We start from the raw sequence: 24,087 nt of genomic DNA, 5'->3' as shown, positions 1-24,087 counted from the left end.
TTTTTTTTTTTTTTTTTTTTTTTTTGTTTCCTTTTTTGTTTTTGTTTTTTTCTTCTGTTTCCGTGTAGGTCTCTTTAGTCAGCCTTATAGCTAATGCCCTGGGCTACTCGGAACTAGGTGCCATAAAGTCCCTTAGGACCCTAAGAGCTTTGAGACCCTTAAGAGCCTTATCACGATTTGAAGGGATGAGGGTAAGATACTAAGAGCAGCTGATCCTTCTGCATGCCAGTGGAAACTGTTTAAGCATGCTAGAACTGATCACATGGTGGAAAGATCATTCAGACACAAACTGTGTGATGCAGCTGCTATTTGATCCTCCACTCTCCCCCGCACCTGCTCCGTGCGTGGGGAGTTGCATTAAGCTGCCTCATCACGTTACTATTGGCCCCATCCCCCACAACGTGCCATCGCAGAACATGTTAACATTGGCTATTCTCATTTGGCCTGGCTTACCTGTAGTACTTGGGGCGGCTTTCTGGGCTGTTGATTTAATAGGGAGAATCACCAGGTGCAAAGAAGGGGAATTGTAACCCAGAGACCCACTGAAAAGCAATGGCCACAGGCAGAGAGAGTGCTGTGTAGGGCCATCAGCCAGGTGGGCACTGTGGCCTTGGAGTCACTGAGAAAGCAGCTGAGAAAGAGCTTGAAGACACGATGGCAGGCTGGGAATTGGGGATGGAGCAGAAATTGGCACGGCCCTGGGAAAAGAAATGCTTTTCTTTTTATTCTGATTCCTCTTATTGCACCTTGTTGTTCTCAGCCCAGTCCCATAAGGACTGGCAGCCTCTGTCTGATAGCAAAGCTTTCCTCCTCACCCCCTACCTCCCTCTGCCCACGCTATGTGGTCCCCTATCCTAACACTATCAAAGTAACAACCAGGTACAATGCTAGACGAATATCAGCTAGTTCTCCTGACTTTTCTCAACACCTGCTCTTCCTGCTTTGGTGATACTCCACCCAAATCCAAAGGGTGCAAGGTGCTGTCATCCTGCCAACTTAGAAACAAGGCTTCCGTTTTGGGTGCCTTTTTGCTGTCTCTCTTGATTTAAAAAATCGTGCGTGTGTGCACATGTGCACACACACACACACTAAAAAAGTAAATTTCTTAAAATCTAGTGGACAACTAGCTTTTGGTGGTAATAGTTGTCCTGTGCTAATCAGAGAGGTCTGTTACACTTAACGAGACCAAGAAAACTCATTTTAATTCAGATGTGGAATACATGCAGGAGAGCAAACCAGAGGATGTGTTTTAAAACGTGCAAATATCAGAATGTAGGAATAAAAATTGAACTTGCAGTAGTCCCATCAAAGCAAGACTAATTGGAAAGTCTAGATACCAGGACAGTGCTGCTTCATTCATTCCTCATCGGTGACTCCCTGGCCACTATTCCATGAAGCCACCCACAGTTGTACAGGAAGGTGAAAATTTCACTGGGACTTGGGAATTTTGTTATTTTAGTTTATTCAGACAAATGCTTTTTGCAACAAATTTGTGTTTTCTTCTGTAGCACAGTCACAGTTTGGTTTACTAAATATAAGCTTTCTGCAACTCACTGAAGCCATTTGTAGGAGGGTCACTTCCACAGCAGCATAAATTTATTTTAATTTAAAAAGCAAAAACAAACAAACAAACAACAACAACAAAAAACTTAGGATTCTTTCTCCCACAGATGAGAGAGATTTCAGAATGTGTGCAATGAGGTCATTGTTATACTCAGGCTGAATTTAAGGAGAGAGTGTATTGCAAAGGACTCTGTTTTAGGTGGCCATAGTGTCATTGAAAATAGGATCAAAATGCTCTTTCCTCCTCCCCCGACTTCCCATTTTATTAGAAATTTTTAAATAAATCACTAGTTTTATTATAGAGTTGAAATCCATTTTGGTGACTGAAAAACTGAGAATTAAAAGAAGTCTGTTGAAGACGATATCACGACATTGTCCCCAGGCCCAGTAGCCTGTGATCCTCCAGGTCCCCCAATAGTGATCCTAGGTCTCCTGAAATGAGACTGGTAATACTTGAAGAAAACCCAAGAAAAATGCCCAACTGACACATGCTACTAACGTTCTCAGTCTGGATGCTTGTTACTGCCAGTCCTGTCCTGTGGCAGAAGTAGTCCTTGCTGGTTGGTTAGTGCCAGCTTGCTCATGATGCAGGAACCCATTTGGTGGCCACACCTCTTCCCTTTGGCTCCTTCTTCTTTTCTCACCTTTCCTGGACTCTCAGTTTCCACGCCCCAAAAACTTACTTGTCAACTTTCAAATAGTTTAGGAGGCCGGAAGTCTAGAATGGATGATCAGAACAATAGCAAGTTTTCTTTAAAAAGCATTATAAAGTGAAACCTCTACATCAAGATTTTCTCAAATGAGATATGGGCAAGAACAAGTTTGAACTCAAATCTGAGATTTCAAACAAACATCCAATAAGAGAAGCTCTGGTATAGGAATGTCACCTTATTTGGTTGACTCCAGCCAACAGCACTTAACCACTTCTGGTCGGGCAGGTGGAGAGGGCTCAGGATCCATTCCGGTACTGCAGTTTCCCAGCCCTTGTGTGAAAGAATAACTGCAAAAAGAAAAGGTAGAATTTGCCTAAATTTATAGTAACTTCCCAGTAATAAACAGACTTAGGTTCATCCATTTTATTTGAATGTTATTTTTCTATGGGGGCATATGTTTTTAATTCCTTGGTTTGGGTTCTTGTGTATGCCAACACTTGAGAGGTTACCCTTAGAAAATGTTAAATAAGAAAACTTCAAGAACTGAATACCATCGACGCAGATGGGCTCAACTGTCACTGTGCTGCTCCAATGAAAGGCTCAGACCTTTGCTTGGGAGGGAACGTATGGCCTTAGCCTGTCCTGGGACACTGATTTCAGTCTCTTCCTCTCTTCTTCCTCAAACCAAAGACCAGAAAATTGAAACACTCATGCTATTGGCAAAGGAATACTTAATGTAGTTCTTTGCTTTTCTCTCCTCCATAGTAATCTTCATTTAAAGATGTTGCTGTGCTGTTAAATTTTTGAGGATATATAACAGTAATGCTATGAAACATGCATGCATTTTTGTTGATTGTCAGTACATAGTTGTCCATTTAAAGCCATGTTCCCTCTGCCAGATATTAAAAGCTATTTGACAGATTTTAAAGTATTTAATAAACACTACTATGTTAAGAATTATAGAGAAGACAAAAAGGCTTTAAGATTTAGTTTTCATTGGAACTTTCTTATCAGTTAAATGAGATTTTTATCAATCAGTAAACATAAACCTCCATTGAAAAAAGTAACTTTTTATAGACTGCTAGAACCTAGCTTTGAGTAATATTCCTATACCTAGTTTTTAAAAATAATGAATTTCATCATAATTCAAGGCAATGTAGAATAACTTGAGAGTTATTAGCGAGTAAAAGAGATCTGATTTATTAAGTGACTATCAATGGACACTTGAATTAGCATTTATAATACATATTTTGTGCAAGAGTTCAAAATAAGAAAGCATGGTTTCTTGCCTTTTGTTTGCTTAGAATATCAGCACAATGATAATTATATGTGGAGTAGCCTTAACCAATTTCTGTTTAACGTAGTGTAGCTTATCAGCTACTGTTTATTGCAAGGAAAAATTATTAGCAAATTTCATCAACTCTGTTTTCTAGTTTCATAAAACTAAGGTAAGGAGTTTTTTCTTTGATTATGATTATTAAATCAAACTACATTTATAACTTAGAAGTACATTGGCTTTTATAAGATAATTTTATGTTATAAATATAAGAACAGGCTCAATAAATCAGTAAATACTTTTGTGTATTGATTCCTTTGATCAATCTGCACGTATAAAAGTGTGAAGAGATCATTTAGTCAATTAACTAGTTATTCTTTCCTACTATATATACTATCCCATATTTAGCTGTAATACATAGACACTTGTAGGACTGGTTAGACTGGGTTAAGATAGAAGATTCCTTGAGAAGGTAGATTCTGAGTTAAGATTTAAAAAAGCAAGATTTCTCAGTTTCAAATCTTTGGGGTCCTACTTCCCTATTGCATACTTGTGAGGGTTCAGTAGAAGGTCATGATCTCTCACCTAAGCTCTGCTGCAAAGTGCTGTCACATAGACCTGAGCTTTTGAATCTTTACCTATTCTTATCGTTTGAGAAATGATTATTCCTTTTGTGGATCACCCCCCTTTTGCGTATTTTTTTGCACATTTCATTGCTTTCTGGTGCTCCCATCAAAGGGTGAGCGACTGCAGAATGAGGAGGTGAAATTCAGACCTAATCACATGATAAATTTGGTAACAAATAAATATGAATATCATTCTTCAAAATAACATTGAAGATTTTTCAGATTTCAGATATTCTGGTTTTCCTTGCTCAAAGTAATGAACAGTGGAAATACAATCATTTTCTAATGACAGAGCTATTAAATCTAGAAGAGATTTCTTGGTCTAAGAATTAAGAAATAACTGCCTTTCAATGTAAGGCCTTTATATATGAATTGGAGAAACACAAAACTAATATTTTCATCTAAGGAAGAGTGACTCCTTAACAGAATATCATTGCCTTTTTTTATATAGGACAGAACAGACAGCTCTTCTCAGCCATGTGTTCCAGTGAATGACATTGCAATCTAAGACAAACAAAAGGAAAACCCGAACCCAGGTCAGGCTCACATTAGAGCCCAGAGCTGCCCCCTGGCGTTCTTTTACGGCATGGCCCTTTTGGTCCTTTGGGTGCTGTGCTATTTGGCAGCCTGTCCTGTCTCTTCCCTGCACTGAAAAACTGTGCAGGGACATAGTGATAACTTGTCACCCACTTGTCACCTACTTCTAACAAAACATTAAGAGACCTCATTTATATCCATTGTCTTTATTTTAGTTAGATTAATCCTCCTAGGATACCAGTAAAAGGAAGAAGTGTTCTTCCCATTTTAGGTACACCTTTCTGGGCCCTAACAGTCCCACTTAAGACAATAGCAAGTGAGAATCAAGGCAGAAGTGAACACCAGCCTTGTTTTTGCCCCACCATCTGAAAGGCTATTTTTGTAAGCACTTTGGACTCCTCTAGTGAAAACTGCTGCCACAGTGGTAGTGTTGTCTAGCTACTCTCACCTATAGGGTAAAGCAAAATCAAAGTTTAAAACAACCTTGAAACGTTGATTCCTGAGGGGTTTTTTTCCCTTTGCTTTTTTTTCATTCCTGAGCTTACTTTAGTCTGCGATTTTTAACAGTGTGCCAATTATTGAGTTTCAAGAACAGTGATCCAACCCAAAACTCTCCACAAAAAAAAAAAAGTGTCTTTCCTTTTTCTAGTACATTGTAAAGAATCAAGTCAAACTCTGAATTGAGCAGAGGCATCAGCATTAGGCAAGCAAAGGGTGACTCTTAGATTTAGAAGCCTACGAAGTCAGGGAAAAAAAAGGCTGAAGAAGAATAAGGAACCATGTATGAAAAACACATCTGTTCAGATTTTATCTTACACTGTTTGGTAGAGGGAATATAGCTTTTTTTCTTGAGCCTGCAAAATATGCATGCTCAGCTATTGCCTGAAATAAGATAACTGGCCTTGCAAAGTCATAAAAGAGTCTTTATGTTCCTTTGACTGATACACTGCTAACCCCAAAGGGTGGTTCTCTGTGATTTTGAACAATCATAACTTGTTTTGCAGAAGGGGAATGTCTGTTGAAAGGCAACTGGTGAATTTGAGATCTCTCAGATTTTCCCACGGGGTATATATTTTATGGATTGGCAAGAAAGGAGACTGGACTAAAAGAATTTTTTTAGTCCAGGTTGGTGCATAAGAGAGAAGACTTAGGTCAACTTGGGTAAGAGGATTTGTGTTAGATGATATACATATGTAATTTTTTAGAATTCCTCAAAATATATTTCATAGATTTGGAAAATTGTGGTCCTACTAATGGACCTTTCCAATTACCCTAATTCCAAAAGGAACATATTGTTTCTATAGTCAGAACAAGCCATACAATGTCATTCCCCTCCTGGAAATCAAAAAAGTGTTTTTGCCTGTACTTCCTCTCAACACTCAGCAACCTCCCCCTTCCAATGCAGGTGGTGGTGAATGCCTTGGTGGGCGCCATCCCCTCCATCATGAATGTGCTGCTGGTGTGTCTCATCTTCTGGCTGATTTTCAGCATCATGGGAGTTAACCTATTTGCGGGAAAGTACCACTACTGCTTTAATGAGAGTTCTGAAATCCGATTTGAAATTGATTTTGTCAACAATAAAACTGAGTGTGAAAAGCTCATGGAGGGGAATAATACAGAAATCAGATGGAAGAATGTGAAGATCAACTTTGACAACGTTGGGGCAGGATATCTGGCACTTCTTCAGGTGGTAAGTGTTGTTTTTTCAGTCCTATGAAGTTCAGATGGGGAGCAGAAATCTCTTTTGGTCCCTTCTCAAGCCTGCTTCCAGGGTCAGGATTATTCTTAATAGGTCATACAGAGCCATGTCATTTCCTAAACCACTTCCAGGGACATACCTTTCAGAGTGCTCTGACTTCTCCAAGACCTCACTCAAAGAGAATCTCTTGCTGCTCAGAAATTCAACAGCAAGTAAAGATTCCTGCAGCATAATAAAGTTGCAGAGCGATCACCTTCAGGACAGAGTATGTAGTTAAAGAAAAAGAAAAAAATAAGTACATAGACCAAAAAAAAAAGTGATGGCAATTTTGATGGAGCTGAACAATTCTATCTAACAGCTACACTGAAGCTAACTAAAGGGAAGAATATGGTAGTGCTATGATGCTGCCACTCAGGTCAACCCCAGAGAAAGGTCTCGGTGTTTCACAGTATGAAAGGATTTGTTTTAATTAGGTAGCATTTCGTTATGCCTACTTTCCTCTTCCTCTCACTGGTTTTTGGGAGTGTTTGACAAGACTATGATGTGATGAAAGCTCATAGGCTTTCTAATCAGATGTAGAGATGTAGATTTGAGCCACACTCATTTTTATTGGATATGTAATCTTAGACAAATTAATCAACCTACCTGTTTCTTCATCTATTAAATGTGGAAAATAATACCTTTCATGGTTATAAAGAGGATTGGTGATAATTTATTAAAATTTCTTAGCATAATGCCTGGCACATAGCAGTGCTTATGAATGGTATTCGCTATTATGTTTTTTTGTTACTGTTACAACTATGCCTACATCAGATGGTTATTGGGAGTATTAAGTGTGATAATGCAGGTGAACTCGACCTTAACATATTAAGCATTTATAATTAGCTAATAATAGGTGACAAAATTAAAGGAATGAGCAGTGGTTCATCCCACTCTAAAGCTCTTTTATTGTTCTATCTCAGTTCAAGAGTTTGGGCCCACAAATCGAATCTGAAATGGAGCAGCTCCAATGCACATCAACCAGCCAGTCAACACATTATATTCAGAGTCCCCGCCATATGCAAAGCACCACTAGAGCCATCAGATGAATAAGGAACTGCCCATGCCCTGAAAAAACTTAGAATCTGGTTGAATAAATAAAACATACATATAGTGTAAATACAACATGGAGAATTTTAATTGGTTACCCATATTTGTTTGCAAAATCAGGCTAGATATAGTATATCGAGGTGTAGAATTGGGAAGGGGCTGCTTAGGATGAAGCCAGTATTGCCACTACCCTAGGGTAAACATGTATATATTAGTAAGGGGGAAGTTCGGACCTTGTTTGGGTTTTTTTTTAATGCAGCTATGAATTTTTCAGACCCCTTTGCTTGTCAACTTTTTTAAAAGTGATGTCTCGATGGAGGGCTAAGTTCTAAGTACCCTCATTAGATTCCTGCCACTCATTCATAAATGTGAGTTTGCCCAAGCTTTAGGCAACCTTCTCAGGCCCATTTTCAAGACCTTTTGAAAAAATATTGATCCAGTTGCCATTGTCAATATGTTTCTCTGCCAAATTTTGATGTTATTTTCAGGGACTTAGACAAAGCTCCCGTGGGACCCATATTAATAAACAGAAAATTCTATGTCCTCCTGAGGCTGCACCCAAACTCCCCGTCTGTGTTCTCACTGAACCTAAGCCAGCCCTCTTGGACACCTGCTTAGACTCCCACCTATTCCCTAGCAGGCACAGTCTAATGACTGACTCTGTTTGCCAGGCAACCTTCAAAGGCTGGATGGACATCATGTATGCAGCTGTAGATTCCCGAAAGGTAAGATTATACATGGTGAAACCACAATGTTCTTAGGTTGTTAGACAGCAAGCAGCATGGTGGATCTCATCAAGAAAGAGAGGGAGGGTTAGAACATTTATTGCTTATGTTATTGATTATAGAGCACTTTCCTCCTCTCTGTCATCACTCTCTCATGCTGACTCCAGATGATCATGCTGCTGCTTTTAGCCTGGCCCCAGTGGCACTGTCTACTCTTCAGTGTTGCTTTGAAATAAGTGTGGCTTCTAGCAGACAGCATCCCTTCCCTCTCACCTTGTGATTTGCTTATCCTCCACCTAAGTCTTGGCAGGAATAACACCTTCTGAGGGCAGGACCTGCCAGTGTGGAAAAGGAGACAAGCAGAGAGAATCTAGGGCTCCCCGACCCCAGCTTGTTCAGCTGCTTGAGTAGTCAGTTATGGCTGATGGCCTTGGCAGGTCACCCACCTGATCCCCAAGCTGGGAGCTGACTCTGTTCCTTTTTCTCCTGTCCTTTGACAGCCTGATGAGCAGCCTAAGTATGAGGACAACATCTACATGTACATCTACTTTGTCATCTTCATCATCTTCGGCTCCTTCTTCACCCTGAACCTGTTCATTGGTGTCATCATTGATAACTTCAATCAACAAAAGAAAAAGATAGGTCTCCTCCCCTCATTGCCAGTGGCCTAAGGTCAACCCAGATGAGAGGCATATCTCTCTATCTCTAAAGAGATAACACCTCTCTTTCTCTAAAATCCATATCATCACCTCACTGTAGCACTGGACCCACTGTACATTAGCCCCAACCAACTCTTTCTGTTGGGAGCTAGATTTCACAGTGTGTGATTTACCGCATTTACTAGCAATCTTATTGTAAGGACTTTTACTGATATGGGCCTCCCACCAGAGAGGGGTATGGTCAGAGAGGGATATAGTGACAGGGGTGAAAAGGAAAGCAGATGAACAACTGTAGTGAGAAGTAGAAATTGCCTAGATGTGTAACTAACTATCCATGTTAATCCTTGGGGACCACTAGCAAATTGGGATTTGAGAGACCACCCTTAGAAAGTTCATTTCCTTACTTGTCCAGATGGTTAACAGTTTTCCAAAGCAAATTGAAAAGATTACTCTTGTCGTTCATTTTATAAATCTAGTCTGTCCCAACAAACTCCATGGAACTTCCCAAATTGTTTTTTTGCACCAAGATTTCTAAGTTTTTAATATTATTAGAAATAAATGGGCCATTAGCCAGGACTTGAAATCTTTTTATTTTAAAATATTTTTCCTAGAATTTTATCAGGATGGCAGGCCCAAAAAAATTTTAGGAACCAGTGAGATGTAACTATCTTCAGAGTCATTGCTCTCAAATTTAATTCTTTCCTGAGAGTCTGTAATTGGGTAGTCCAAGTCCTTTCTTCCTAGCAGATCTCAGAAAACCCAAGCTGAAAACAAAAACAAAGGCAGGTGTCTCTTTGAATTAGTATAGTTGTCCCAGGTCTGCCTCACTCTGGAACAACTGTTAGCTAAACTGACCTCAGGGAAGGAAAGGGAATAAATCTCCCTCACTTCTCAGTGTTGAACCTTAGGTTCCAAACCCAAAGCATGTGACAGCCAGTTGTAATTACTCGTTCTCTTTTTCCCTCCTTTACTTTGGAGGTCAGGACATCTTCATGACTGAAGAACAGAAGAAGTACTACAATGCCATGAAAAAGCTGGGCTCAAAGAAACCACAGAAACCCATTCCCCGCCCCCTGGTGAGTGCATTGTGCAGGCCGAGGGCAGAGTGAGACCACATATGGAAAAAGACACTGGTAGGGTTGTTGCGAAGGAAGGAAAGGGGTAAGTGACGGGCTTCCTGTGCCCGCTAATACTCTCCTAGCCGCCCCATCCAGAAGATCTGAGGAAAACAGCAGAAGAACAGGCATTAAGATATGAGATGGCTTTTCCTCGTGTGCTTGACCTTGCCTCCCTATCTTCCTTGGGCAGCAGCAGAGAGTTGGCATGTTAACTATGCTGGCTCTGGCTCTGGAAGAGAGATGTTTTAAGAGACAATTAACTAATAAAGGAAAGTAAAAATGAAAGCTGGTCTCTTTCCTACCAGTATGAGATAGGATTTGGTCATTATATTCTCAACTCTCTACCCAACAAGTCAGGCTTTACAAGGATGTGTCTGGAAGCTAAAATAATGCTTCTGGCTATTTGTGGGAGGAGAAGAGGGTAAAACTGAAAGATTCGAATGTCTTGATTTACTCTCTTGATCTGAGACTTTTGTAAAACAGATTTGGGGACTGGGACTCTGCTTTACCCTTCTGTTGGTGGTTGTGCTCTTGCTTCAGAGAGGGAGATGCTCCTGAAGCCATGTACCCAGTTGAATGGGACACAGCCCTCAAAGACCGGGCTCAAAGTCTTTTCCTCTGTAACTTGGATTTAAGTTACTACTTAAAAGAAAAAAAAAAGTCTACAGCCATGCCACCCTGAACACACCCGATCCTGTTTGATCTTGGAAGCTAAGCAGGGTTGGGCCTAGTTTGGAGACCACCTAGGAATACCAGGTGCTGTAGGCGTAATTTAAAAAAAAAAAAAAAGACAAAAAAAAAGAAAACAAACAAACAAACAAAAAAACAGACCTATTAAAATAAAGCTTACCTGGCAATCTAATTTGTAAAAATAAAAGTAGAGCTACTTTGTTTGAATCAAGAGTGGGAATCCTAAAGTATTTTCTCTACTCCCCCCACACCCTGTTCCTGGCATACTTGCCTCACCAAATTCTGAAGGAAAGGAAACTCCAGGGCTTTGCAGAACTGGTGGTTTGAAAGCCACCAAGTTAAAGTAATCCTGAGAATAAGTACAAGCTCAAGTGCCTAAGTACTTTAAAAGAAAATCAGGGATATCTTAAGAAAGCAATTTTTTTATAATTCCTTGATGTTACAGTTTCCATTCTGTGACAGAAATGGGAACAAATGGAATGGAAGAGGATTAACATTTCTAAAGTTCTATTCAGTACTTTGCACATGGAATCCTGAGTGTATTTTCTTTCACTCTAAAATATAAAAGCTTGGTGTGATAGGACATATTAATAGTGATTAGCACTCCTTCAGCAAATACAGCATGTCCTCCAATAAGATCATTTCCTTCAAGAGTCATTTCATTCTAACAGTGAGATACATAGGAACTTAACTCTTGTTTATATCAGTTATCCCATGGTTAAAACTAGTTTTGTTATAAGTTGTTTTGCATAAGTCGTTTTGCATAGGTCACAGAACCCATGTCATTAAGTGAGGACTTAACTGTAGTGAAAGATCTCCTACTGTGTACCAGGCACTAAGCATAAAGTGATGAACAAAATTTAGACATCGCTATCATGGAGCTTACAATATAGTGGGGATATAGATAATAAATAAGTAAACAGATGGCTATTATAACATGTGGAATGTGAGAAAAAATTAACCAGAGGGTCATGACAGAGAAGAATAGAGCCTTAGGGTGGGGTGGGGGGGTCTACTTCGATAGAGTAGTCAGAGAAAGCTTCACTAGGGAAGGTCTACTTGAGTGGATGAGAAGGAGCCAAAATGCTGGGTAAAGAGATCCTGGAAAAGCATACAAAGCCCTAAAAGCAGAAAACATTAGTGTGGCCAGGTGGCGATGAGCTTGAGGAAGGGGCATGAGAGGAGCAAGATCAGACTGTAAAAGGCATTTTTAAGCCAGGTTAACAATAGAAATTTTGTTGCAAGCCCAATAAGAAACGATTAAAAGGTTTTAAATAGAAGAATGATGTGATTCATTTGTTTTTAAATAACCACTCTGGCCACTGTGTGGAGATTCCATTGGATGAGGATACGAGAGGAAGCAGGGAGACCAGTTAGGAGACTCTTCTAGAAGTTCAGATGAAAAATGATGGTGGCTTAGAGTAGAGCCAACAGAAGTGGAATGAAGTGTATAAATTCAAGTTATATTTTTTGGAGAAAGAATCATTAGAACCTGCAGTGGATTAGATGGGGGATGAGGAGAGGAAAGAGACAAGGATGACCCTCCGATTTCTGGCTTAGAGACTGGATGAATAATTGAGGTGAGAACAAGTTGGGTGAGGGGCAGAGAAAGGACTTAGGTCTGCTTTCGTCTTGTTAAGTTTGAGGTGCTTATGAGTCATCAAGGAGAGATGTCAAGTAAGCAACACAGGAATGCAAAGGGAAGATATGGGCTGTAGAAGGAAGAACCTGAGAAATATAAGTACGTAGATATTATATAAGCAGTAGGAATAGATGAGCTCTTCCAGAGAGAAAGTGTAGAGAAAGAAGAGATTAAGTAAGAGAAGAAATGGCTGGGAAATGAGACTGAAAAGGAGCAACTGCAGAGGTGGGAAGGCGTCTAGAAGTGTGTGATGGCTGAGATGCAAAAGAGAAGAGTGACAATTTTAGAAAACTCTTCCTGAGGTAATATTGATGTTGGGATCTGTCCATGTTCCTGATCTCCTGATATAACAGCAAGGTGGACCTGGCTAGTATTACAGAATAGAAAGCAGAGTACTCTGAATAATAAGATGGTAACTTCCACAGTCTGCTCAGAAAGGCTTTCATGAATCCTTTTGTATCTTTCCTCCCTCCTTCCCCCCGCCCCCACCCAGAACAAAATCCAAGGTATCATCTTTGATTTTGTCACTCAACAAGCCTTTGACATTGTTATCATGATGCTCATCTGCCTTAACATGGTGACAATGATGGTGGAGACAGATACTCAGAGCAAGCAGATGGAGAATATTCTCTACTGGATTAACCTGGTCTTCGTCATCTTCTTCACCTGTGAGTGTGTGCTCAAAATGTTTGCCTTGAGGCACTACTACTTCACCATTGGCTGGAACATCTTCGACTTCGTGGTAGTCATCCTCTCCATTGTGGGTGAGTAAGGCAGGCCGGGAAGGGAAAAGGGGACCTGACTGGCCTTGAGGACGAGATTCCTAGGAGAGCAATGAGTTACACAGGTCTGAGTGCAGGCTGCTTACTGTCATAGCTTAAGCCCGCGTGTGCCCCTAAGTTCTCGTGGGCCTACCCAGCAGTTTACATGGTCAGTGAGTCTATTGAGTGTTGAGAGTAGCCTTGGATTGTAAATTCTGTGGTTGAAGGGGAAATTCAAGATTAGATTTGGTTCTTGCTTTCAAGGAATTTAAATCTAACAGGGAAGGTAAAGAAATTTATTTTTTTTTTTTAAAAAAAAAATGCAGGTATAATAGCAGTATAAAATAAAAAAGGAATGGTATGAGATGGTTCAGTTGGGTATTAACGAAGTGGTCTAGGAAATTCTGGTGGTGATGATAGTGGTAGCGCTGATGATAATGGCAATGCTCATTTTACTGAAATTTTACTGTGTGCCAAGTACAGTTTGAGAGTTTCTTCACTTGCATTATCTCATTTGATTGTTGCGGCAGCCAGCAAGCAGGCTATTTTATTATCTTCACTGCAAAGATGTTCAAGGTCACTCAACTCGTCGGTGGCAGAGGCAGAACTCAAGTTGGTTTTTAACAGTGACTGTGATGTTTTCCTTCACCCTAAAGGCATGGAAGGGGTGATATCCTGGCAGGCAGAGGAAGTGCTGTCCTATTGATCGCCCTCTCAGACTGTTTCCCTGCCTTCCTTACAGGCATCCCGAATGGTGAAACACTGCCCTGGTATGTTTGACTGACTTAGGCTAGCACAGAGAGAGTGCCCGAGACCCATGGGCACCAGTTCCAGAGCTCAGGTGGCCTGGCTGGTTTAGCAAGGCAGTGACTGTGGGCAGCAGAAAGCAGCTGGCCCTCCCTTTGGCCTGGGCAACTTTCTACTTCTGTCCTCAGGAGCAGCATCCAAATGTGTGTCGATACATGGAATACCAATCCCATCCATCTCGCCTCAAGAAAAGAATCCCACAATGAAATTACTCTGGGCAAAACTACACATTGAATTTCCCTTTGGTGGGTCATAGAGCACGGTAGCCTGTAGAAGAATCCCGGAAGTCCTGCAGTAAAGAGGCTCCGTTTAACACACCATCCCACCTTTATTTGATCACAACACCCTTTTTCAAGTAATAATAATGATATCTCGTATTTTAATGGAATATACTATGTGCTGGTCAACATTCTAAGTACCTTACATGTTTTACTTTATAACCCTCACAACTCTCTTAAGTGTCATAAGGAACTGCAGCACAGAGCAGTTACCAAGACATGGGGCTGTTAAGTTAGTAGGTAGAGGTTCCAGCCCAGCCCCCTAACTTCCCACAACACACACATTGGACAATGCTGCCCTTGTCCACTGTTCTTGAACTTTTTCAGCCCCCTCATCATTGACTGGGATGGAAAATCCACAGACCAAACCATGCCCCCTATTCTCAGATAGTAGTTGAAAATAAAGAAGAAGAATAGTATTACTTTTGATGATTGAAATTTTTATTAAATATCATTAATTTGTTCAGAAACAAAGTATAGAGATCATCTTTTTAAATTAAGAGGCATCGAGGTGAAACTAGCCCTGGAGCCTCCTAACGGATGCCTTCAATGGTGTTCTTGCTGCCTGGGTTGCTGTCTGCCCCGTCTCTTTCCCCTTTTCTCTCAGGACAAATACATATCCTATAAAACCTCACTCAGGCATCCTCTCTCTGAAGCCTGCCTTGCCCACCATACATGGAATGCGAGTATTATATATATTACCCAACTTATGGTCACTGATTTTGGCTTAATTGAGAAGTAAAAAGAAGAGAGCTGAGAAATCATTTGGGGTCCTGGCCGAGGTAAATATTTCTTTGAAAACTCAAACACCTCATGGAGTTCTAGCTCCAGAAGAAGCCCCAAGTGGTTATCTGGCCTACTTTGAACTTACTGCATCTCGTTCCTTTCTTAAAGTTCCTTAAGATTCTCGCCTAGCTTAAAACCTTCAAATAAGAGGATTCCATAGCCTTCTGAAGTTCATCACCCCAATACTTATGAATCCTTATGGTTGAAAGATATTTCCTTATTTAAAGTCAATCCCTAATGTCAGTTGAAGCTCATGCTGTCTTGTCAGGGCCTCAATAGCGAGAGAAAGCACTGAAGGAAGAGAACATGTCCTTGCCTTCCATTCAGCTGTCATTTCCCAACCTTTTCATCTCCTCTTCCTTCTGTGGCCCCTCACTGGGTTCCCATTATTGATTTTAAGGCAAGTGATCTGGCAGAGGCGGACCCCTGGATGAATGTAAACAGAAAAAAGCCCTCTCATTTGTACATTTTCACTGTCTACTTTTATTTCCTCCTAATGCCTTGACATTTTTATCTGCCGATACTGGTTTCTGATTGATGGCTTCAAACACAAAACCTGGAAGCTCTGAGTTAAAAACCACTCCTGAGAGGACCCTGTAGTTTTCTAGAGTCATTTGGTAGGGACATGGGGCAGTGAGAAACCAAAGACATCTTTCTTTTCAGAGTCAGGAATAAGATACTTCGAAACTGGTAGCATTATCAGAATAACTAAGACATCACAGCCAAAGGGTTGTGAGTCATGGGGTGAGCCAGGACCTCTTATTCATTCTTTGTGGATATGAGAATTTGATAGCATTTTGGAGAAGAATTGATAATACTTTGGAAAGTGATGCTTGCACAAATCTGAAAAAAGCTAATTGTCTTTGAGTGGGAAAACAGATAAATGAAGGCCTAGTCATGAAATTCAACCATTGCAATAAATCTAAAGTTTAAACACCAGAGAGCAGTCTCACAGACATAATGTTAAGTCTCAAAAGCAAGTTAGAGATCTAAAAAAATTGATCTACAAAGATAGATATAGTATAATATTTTAAACATAGTAAGAAATTATCTATTATTTATGGGTTCATACATAGCAATATTATGAAGACACTGCAGTGATACCATCTTCAGGATTATGGTTGCTTCTGGGGCCGAAGAGAGGAAACATTTGGTGAAATGCTGACATCTCTTAAATCTGGGCGTTAGTGCATAGGTGTCTATTGTTTTCTCTGCTTTTTCTATGTGTTCGAAACATGTGATTTTCTCTTTTTATCATGAGAGTTCAGATTGAATAGTAAGGCGCTCATTCTGTAAAGTCCTTTGAACTTAAGGGTTTCATAATGCCAGACGACATGAATAAAGAGAAAGGACTTCTCCAATCGCAGTAACATATCTTCTTATATTCCTCTTCTTAGGAATGTTCCTGGCCGATATAATTGAGAAATACTTTGTTTCCCCAACCCTATTCCGAGTCATCCGATTGGCCCGTATTGGGCGCATCTTGCGTCTGATCAAAGGCGCCAAAGGGATTCGTACCCTGCTCTTTGCCTTAATGATGTCCTTGCCTGCTCTGTTCAACATCGGCCTTCTGCTCTTCCTGGTCATGTTCATCTTCTCTATCTTTGGGATGTCCAATTTTGCTTATGTGAAGCACGAGGCGGGCATCGATGACATGTTCAACTTTGAGACATTTGGCAACAGCATGATCTGCCTGTTCCAGATCACAACCTCAGCTGGGTGGGACGGCCTGCTGCTGCCCATCCTAAACCGCCCCCCTGACTGCAGTCTGGAAAAGGAACACCCAGGGAGTGGCTTTAAGGGAGACTGTGGGAACCCCTCAGTGGGCATCTTCTTCTTTGTAAGCTACATCATCATCTCCTTTCTAATTGTCGTGAACATGTACATTGCCATCATCTTGGAGAACTTCAGTGTAGCCACAGAGGAAAGTGCAGACCCTCTGAGTGAGGATGACTTTGAGACCTTCTATGAGATCTGGGAGAAGTTTGACCCTGATGCCACCCAGTTCATCGAGTACTGTAAGCTGGCAGACTTTGCAGATGCCTTGGAGCATCCTCTCCGAGTGCCCAAGCCCAACACCATTGAGCTCATTGCCATGGATCTGCCCATGGTCAGTGGGGATCGCATCCACTGCTTGGACATCCTTTTTGCCTTCACCAAGCGGGTCCTGGGAGACAGCGGGGAGTTGGACATCCTTCGGCAGCAGATGGAGGAGCGGTTCGTGGCATCCAATCCTTCCAAAGTGTCTTACGAGCCAATCACGACCACACTGCGGCGCAAACAGGAAGAGGTGTCTGCAGTGGTCCTGCAGCGCGCCTACCGGGGACATTTAGCAAGGCGGGGCTTCATTTGCAAAAAGACAACTTCCAATAAGCTGGAGAATGGAGGCACACACCGGGAGAAAAAGGAGAGCACCCCGTCTACAGCCTCCCTCCCATCCTATGACAGTGTAACTAAACCTGAGAAGGAAAAACAGCAACGGGCAGAGGAAGGAAGAAGGGAAAGAGCCAAAAGACAAAAAGAGGTCAGAGAATCCAAGTGTTAAAGGAAAGTAAAAATTAAATATTGTACAAATTTAAAACTTGCAAGTGAAAGATTGTTTACAAACTTCCTGAATATTATCAATGCAGAACAGCTGTGGAGACACTTTACCCTGAAGATCTATACCAAACGTAGTTTCTGCTTACCATGTAACACGGTTGCATCTTGAGCAGTGACCTGCCCAGGGCAAAGGACCCTGCTCCCTGGACTCACAGATTTTCTAATGCTTGGGCAGGTGGTTACTGCATGTTCCACATCAGTCAATGCAACTTAGGACAAAACTAACAGGATACAAAAACAGAGGAGAGGCTGCCGGGACCAGCATATTTCCGTTGCAGCCAAATGGATTTTATTTTTTCATTTTGTTGATTCTAAGAGCAGAAAGCATCACTTTAAAAGTTTATTTGTTCATGCAAACTATATTTGCATTCTTACATTAGTTAAGCTAAGCAGCAAAAAGAAAAAACACACACACTCACATTTAGCCCATGTCATTTAATTGTCAGTTTCTTTGACATAAACCGCATCTTCTCCACATGGGCTTCACGTGGTTTGGAGATGGGTGGGGGAAAACAAACAGGTTTCTTCAGGCTGAGGAGGACTTGCTCAGGCCGATTCCAAACATTGTGCTTGTTCAATGCGTAGAAATGATTTGCATGATGGCATGCCGTGATCAGAAGTCATGCATGAGAACCATACACCACAGGACACTACTAATCCTGTCCCCTGCACTGGGTCAGCCTTTGGACAGGACCCAGCCCTGCACCGTTCACTGTATTTGGAGGAAAAAAAAATGGTAAGAGTTCCATACCCACTGCAATTCTTTATGAATTCTTAGAAGTCTTTCATACACCTTCTGGGTAGGGGAACATAACCAACCAATTGACCACCACCAACAAAAAACCCAATCCAACAAGCAGATGGATCCGTTGTGTGTATATGTTTAACAGACATCTCTAACATACAGCCATTGTTGCACATTTCGAAAGATGAACTATTTAATGCTGCTCTGTGTCCCGTACGTGGGGAAACTTTGATCTCAAATGGCTTGTATTAATAATGTCACTGTAAAACCAAATCCTAGGGCTAAAAACAAAAATCGGAAAAAAAAGTTCATTTGTATTTTGCAATATTTATGATTGTTTAGCCTTCATAATGGAGAACTGACACTTATTTGGGGTAGAGATAAAAGTGCTATTCAAAGTAGCATGTTATCTCCAGGGGGTAATTTGGGGAACTTAAAACAACCTTTCGTTGGGGGTAAAGGGGTGCTCACTTCATTAGTATCATGTCTTTCTGCATTGTGGCTTTCTTTGGGCTTGGGTCCGCATGGAGAGGGGTTCAGATATTCTGAACAGGCCTCTCTCTCCTACAGAGGGGTTGTCACAAGCTCACATACTGCATGATTTCTCTTGCCTCCATCACATTTGTCCATTAAGCAGGGCTTCCCTTACCCACAGAGGTGGGTGGGGGCAGCAGCACTGGGGCTATGGCCGTGGTTTCTTTCATTTATTATTAGAATAAATCGTCAATGGTGGGACCTGAGGTAGAGATGGAGCCGCCTCAACCAAACCCACTTGGTTTCTTTATTGCACTGGTTCTCATGAGAAAGTGACTTAGTATTAATTCTTAAGATGTTCCAGCTTCCCCCAGCGCATTCCCTTTCAGCCAGCTTTGCTCTCTGCTTAGCAACCTGCCCATTGTCATTGGAGGGTGGCTTTGGGGGGAGCGTCATATCTTCCATTCCATCTCCTGCTTTAGGGAAGACAGTTTTTAGTCCAGGGGTTTCTCATCTGATGACTAGATTTCAAAGCCAAGATGCTGCAGTTGAATGTGTCGGGAAGTCTATACAAAGTATAGGAGAGACTTTAGCATGTGAACCAAATCAAAATAAATTCTTCCTGAACCATACAATAGAGGAGGGAAAAAACCAATAATCAGACACACCAATTGCCTTGCAGTAGAAGCACTTTGGATGTATTTTCACTGTCCACCTGACTAGTTTTGCATAGAACCAACCACAGCAAGTCAGTAAGCAGAGCTTTCTATCTTGTTAGACCATTAGAAGCTATCCAGCTCTTGTAAACCTGCCTCTGCAGCATCACCCATAGAACTTTTTGTACTATACCCGATGCCGGGTTGGGAAGGCATTTCTTTCAGTGACCCTGCTAACTGCTAGGATGAATGTATAGTAACATGTACAGGCTACATCGTAAACAGCACAAAACAGAAGCTGACACGTGGTTATTCTTTTTAAGAGAATTATAAATACTGTAATATATCATTTTATTTTATTGGCATGCCTTTTTGTAAATACAAATTATTAACTTATTAAATAGGAAATGGCTTCTGGCTTATGCCATTGTCATGTTTATTTTTATTTTTTATACTTTTCTTTCTTCTTAGAACTTAGCTGCTGTCAGCCAATGTACATCCCCAAACCAGACAGACAGACAAAAAATTTTTTATCGCTAATGGTCTTTTCCAAAACAACAAAAAATATATATATTTTTGTTCCAATGTGCAATAAATTCTAACCACTTCTATGCAAGATCTGGCTAACCTTCATAATTGTTCTTAGGTCTTGAGATGGGCAACGGAACTACAAGATCCCACTCGGTACCCCAAGTGCTCATGCTAGTGATGTCATTAAGCTACTAGAGAATATGAATGAGGTTTTTCTGAGCTCTGACCTGTTTCCTCCCCCAGACTCTGACCCCAGCCCAGCAGGCTGTCTCCTCAGTCACACACACATGAGCCTTGGTATCTGACACCCATCAGCCAGCTTCACAGGGAAGAAGCCACCTCCATTCTGTTTGAAGTTTCACTTTTTCTTTTTAACTTTTCCCACCTTCTTTTCCCTCCCCGCCATCCCTCCACCTACTCAGTCGCTCGCTCACTCTCTCACTCGCCCACCCCGCTCCACACTTCTTTGGTAGTAAATGACACCATCACCAGCAGTTTACACCCGCAGTTAACAGGCATTGAACTGAAAGAACCAGTGATGACGTTTTTGTATGTCTTCACTGAGTGGGTAAGTGGCAACGCTTTGCCAAATATTAACGAAGCCAATCAAAAAGCAGCAGCAGCCACAGTATCACTGCACATATATATATATATAGATATATAAATATAATATAAATATTTATTTTTTGTAGCCAGGTCCTTGGTGCAGTATTTATACTCCACAATCCACCTTTAAAAACGGACAAAAAGCAAAAAGACATGTGATGCTGTTAATGTAAAATGCAGAGCCAAAGCCACTGAGCAGCAGCTGACACGGTTGCTGGTTTGTGTGAAAACACTTTCCCCTCTTTTCTTAACCTCCTGGTTGCTTAGGATGAGGAGACTCCAGAATTTAAAGCAGAGGGCAAGAGCAGGAAAAACTTCCTGAGTCAGCGTGACCTACTCCCACTTCTTTCTAAATGAGCCTCTTTTGGCACCAGAAGTTGACAGGGGAGAGAGATAAACAGAAACTCCCAGTCAAAGCCCCTGGAACGACAGTGCCCAGAGTTCTTTTATTTTTCGCCGCAACCAATGTAAACTTATAAAAGACCAATAGTGAAGATTAGTGTATTAGTGAATGCATGGAGGCCAAACACTGCTCTAAATGAGACGTGATAAAAAGTAAATCACTACTATAAGCCAAAAAGGAAACAAAATAAAAATGACCCTTTTTACTGTACAAGGGAAGCCTGTCTTGGTGTGCGTTTGTTGCTTGATACCAATTCTTGAGTCCTGGGAGAGGTCTGGGAGTTGGGACCTTAGCACATTTGGGGAAAGGAGGAGAATGGAAGGAAGAGTAATCAAAGAGTCTCTGGCAAAGTTCTGGCTGAGAAGTAGAGATTGGAGAGAAAAGCAAGGTCCTGACCCTCCCCCCTTCCCCCACCCATCCCCATTCACTTGTTGCATGTGGCATTACTCCCCTACTAGGCTGGTGCTTAAAAGACCATGAAACCCCTTCCTCACCAGTTCACCTGGCGGAGCCCCCAGAGTCAATGTCAGTCAACCCGGCTGGGCTGGCCTTCTGCCTTTTTCACCAGTACGTGAAGAAAACAACTATCCCAATGCTCCAAAGCTCGGGCGAGCACGATGCCCAACAAGCCTCCACTCTGCTAGCTAATGCTGGGCGCTGCCCTCCATCACCCCACAAATAAACCAGCAGACTAAGGCTGGTCTCGTTCACATTTGTGCAGGGGAGAGGGGCATCCCTCACCCTGCCCCACTTTGGGGACATCCCTCTCTAGGCCATGTCTCCTGGTCCAGGAACACTCTCAGGAGGATTCTGAAGTGCCCACTCTAGTCCGCTCCAGTAGCTCCACTCTGGAGAGAGATGGCTGGTAGGTCAGTCCCCATCCTCCCCCAGCCCCCAGCCTGCCTCCGGGCCTGCTGCGGAGGTGAGATTGCCATGGGTTATGACTTTGTGACTTGAGTCCTAGGCATCTTCTGTAACGATGCCTCATTTTTTCTCAGATGTTGCCCAAAGTTTTGCAAAAAGCTTCGTTCATTTTCAGGTACCCCCACTCCCTAAAGAATTGGCTGCAACTAGTCAGCCAGGGGGACATCAGGAGAGAAGAGGAAGTCTAGGTTGGGAGGGCCCCAAGGCTGGCACAGAGTCTGCATCGTGGCTTAGCTCTATGCTTTCTTGGATTCCCTTTTAAAGATTATCAAGATTTCCTCCATTAAAATGCTCCTGGGGCACCCCCTACCCCTGCCCCCACTGCTGTTTTCTGTACATAGAGGCTAAGTGGGGTGGGGTGGGTGGGTGTGCACATGTGGTGTGTGTGTGTGTGTGAAGAATGTATATAGGTAAAGGGGAGCGGGGTCCAGCGGTTCCAGAAAGGGGACAGAACTCCTGTGTTCCATTCCCAGCTCGACCGCTGGCTCGCTGTGTGGCCTTGGGCAAGTCACTTAACCTCTCTGTGCCTCAGTTTCCCCATCTGTAAAATGGGGATAATAATACTGACCTACCTCACAGGGGTGTTGTGAGGCTTTAACTAAATGTTTTGTAAAGTGTTTTGAGATACAGAGGCAAAGGCACTAGGGAAGGGCAAAGTATTATTTGGACTTAAGGAAGATGAAATGGTACCATAAATGCTGCTATTCTGAGAGCCATTTAAAACTGCACTGCTCCAACCACCCCCGCTTCTCATCACCAGGACAGCAGGTCGAGAAAACGTCTTTCCTTTCACTTGCTTCTGGGGTTTGTGATTATTCTAGACACTTAATTTTTTTCCCTTGCTGTATCTCCTTCCCTCACCCCCTCGACTTGTTCCCTGTTCCGTTTATACGGAAATGGCAGAAATGCTTGAGAAATGAGAATGTATAAGTGGATTGGAAGTTTATAGTCTGAAATTTCAATTTTACTTTGTACTGTACATCTTTTTACTTTAGAATTTGCAATAAAGGGTTACGTCAATCTTGTTTTCAACTCTCCTCTTGGACTGGCTTGTCATTCTGTCATTGCTCTCACACCAAAGCCCCTCAGCCCAGTGCACAGGGAGTCAAACGCTCCCACCTAGCAGGACCCCACAGCTGTCCTCTGGCAAGGGACATAGTCTGAGCAGAGTCCGTGTGAGGTTCAGCTCTGGTCCTCAGATGGGCTGGCAGTACCCCAGCCACTCAGCTGGGTGGGAAAGGTTTGGGGCTCTAGGTAGATCTTCAGGGGGCCTTGCCAGAGTGGGGAGAGCAGGTTGGAAGGAGTAGCCTCTGGAAGGGGGCACACCTGTACCTGTGTGGCCTCCTAAATACTCTAGGAGCCCTTAGAAGTAACAGAAGCTCCTCTCTGGTTCTGACCCCCATTATGCTTCCCAAGCTCCATTACTGTTCACAGATCATTTCCTCTGGAACTCACATTTTCAGCTCAGGCGACTCTGCGTTCAAAAGCCTGACTATGCCACCAGTTTCCTTATGTGTAACAGAATATCTTCCCGATTTTTGAAAATTAGATCAAACAATGTACATAACTGCTTAGCATAGGGCCTGGCACGCAGTGCTCAATAAATGATAGCTCCTAGTGAAAGAATAATTTCGAAATAAAGAACTAAAGCTGTCAAGAATTGGGAGGGCCTGCCTCCTACCTTGCCTCCCCCCCCCCACCGCCCCACCCCGCAAAAAAATGGCACCCACCCTTCCTCTGCTATTGACAGCACCCCTGGCTGTGTTCGTCATTTCCAAAGAACGAATAAACAGATTGCTTCTTCCTTTGTGTGTTTCGTAACTTTTATAATAGGTCAAAGGAAGCAATCTACCAGGATTGTGCCCCTACTTTACAGCCTGGGGCACTGGGGCGAGGGGGTATCTGGCCCACCTGCAGCCCGGGCCGAGTGGGCCCAGGCCCCCAGCGAAGGGAGCTGCTCGTCTGTCAAGAGCGGCTTTGCCTCCCACCAGGCATGCGCCTCGACGGGCCTGAGCTGGGCAGTAGAGGGCAGGCCAGAAGTGCCAGGCCGCGCCCCATCGCCGTCGCCGCCTGTGATCCACAGCGTGAGCAGGATGAGCAGCGCCCCGGCGCCCAGCGCCCCCAAAAAGCCGGTGAGGAAGCCTAGTGCCAGCGGCCTGGCCCAGCCAGCGGGACTCCGCTCGTATGGCGCCTGGGGCAGTCGCTCCACGATCAGCTCCAGCTCATCCCAGTTGGGCT

At 42.5% G+C, this 24,087-nt stretch overlaps 1 protein-coding gene across 1 annotated transcript in view; it reads left to right on the top strand.

The window, feature by feature from the left end:
- The window catches only part of SCN8A (sodium voltage-gated channel alpha subunit 8), a 180,167-nt gene extending 159,029 nt beyond the window's left edge, over positions 1-21,138 (top strand). Inside the window, exons 21-27 of the mRNA XM_023524541.1 lie at positions 69-191; positions 6,061-6,345; positions 8,115-8,168; positions 8,669-8,806; positions 9,799-9,903; positions 12,771-13,041; positions 16,307-21,138. Coding sequence (XP_023380309.1) covers positions 69-191; positions 6,061-6,345; positions 8,115-8,168; positions 8,669-8,806; positions 9,799-9,903; positions 12,771-13,041; positions 16,307-17,454 — 2,124 coding nt within the window. The 3' untranslated portion in view covers positions 17,455-21,138. The remainder of the gene's footprint in view (positions 1-68; positions 192-6,060; positions 6,346-8,114; positions 8,169-8,668; positions 8,807-9,798; positions 9,904-12,770; positions 13,042-16,306) is intronic.
- The last annotated feature ends 2,949 nt before the right edge of the window (positions 21,139-24,087 follow it).

The sequence above is a fragment of the Pteropus vampyrus genome, unplaced genomic scaffold, assembly GCF_000151845.1.
Source record: "Pteropus vampyrus isolate Shadow unplaced genomic scaffold, Pvam_2.0 Scaffold471, whole genome shotgun sequence".
Lineage (NCBI taxonomy): Eukaryota > Metazoa > Chordata > Mammalia > Chiroptera > Pteropodidae > Pteropus > Pteropus vampyrus.
The sequence above is the reverse complement of the archived record's forward strand: the minus strand, read 5'-3'. Positions and strand labels throughout refer to the sequence as shown.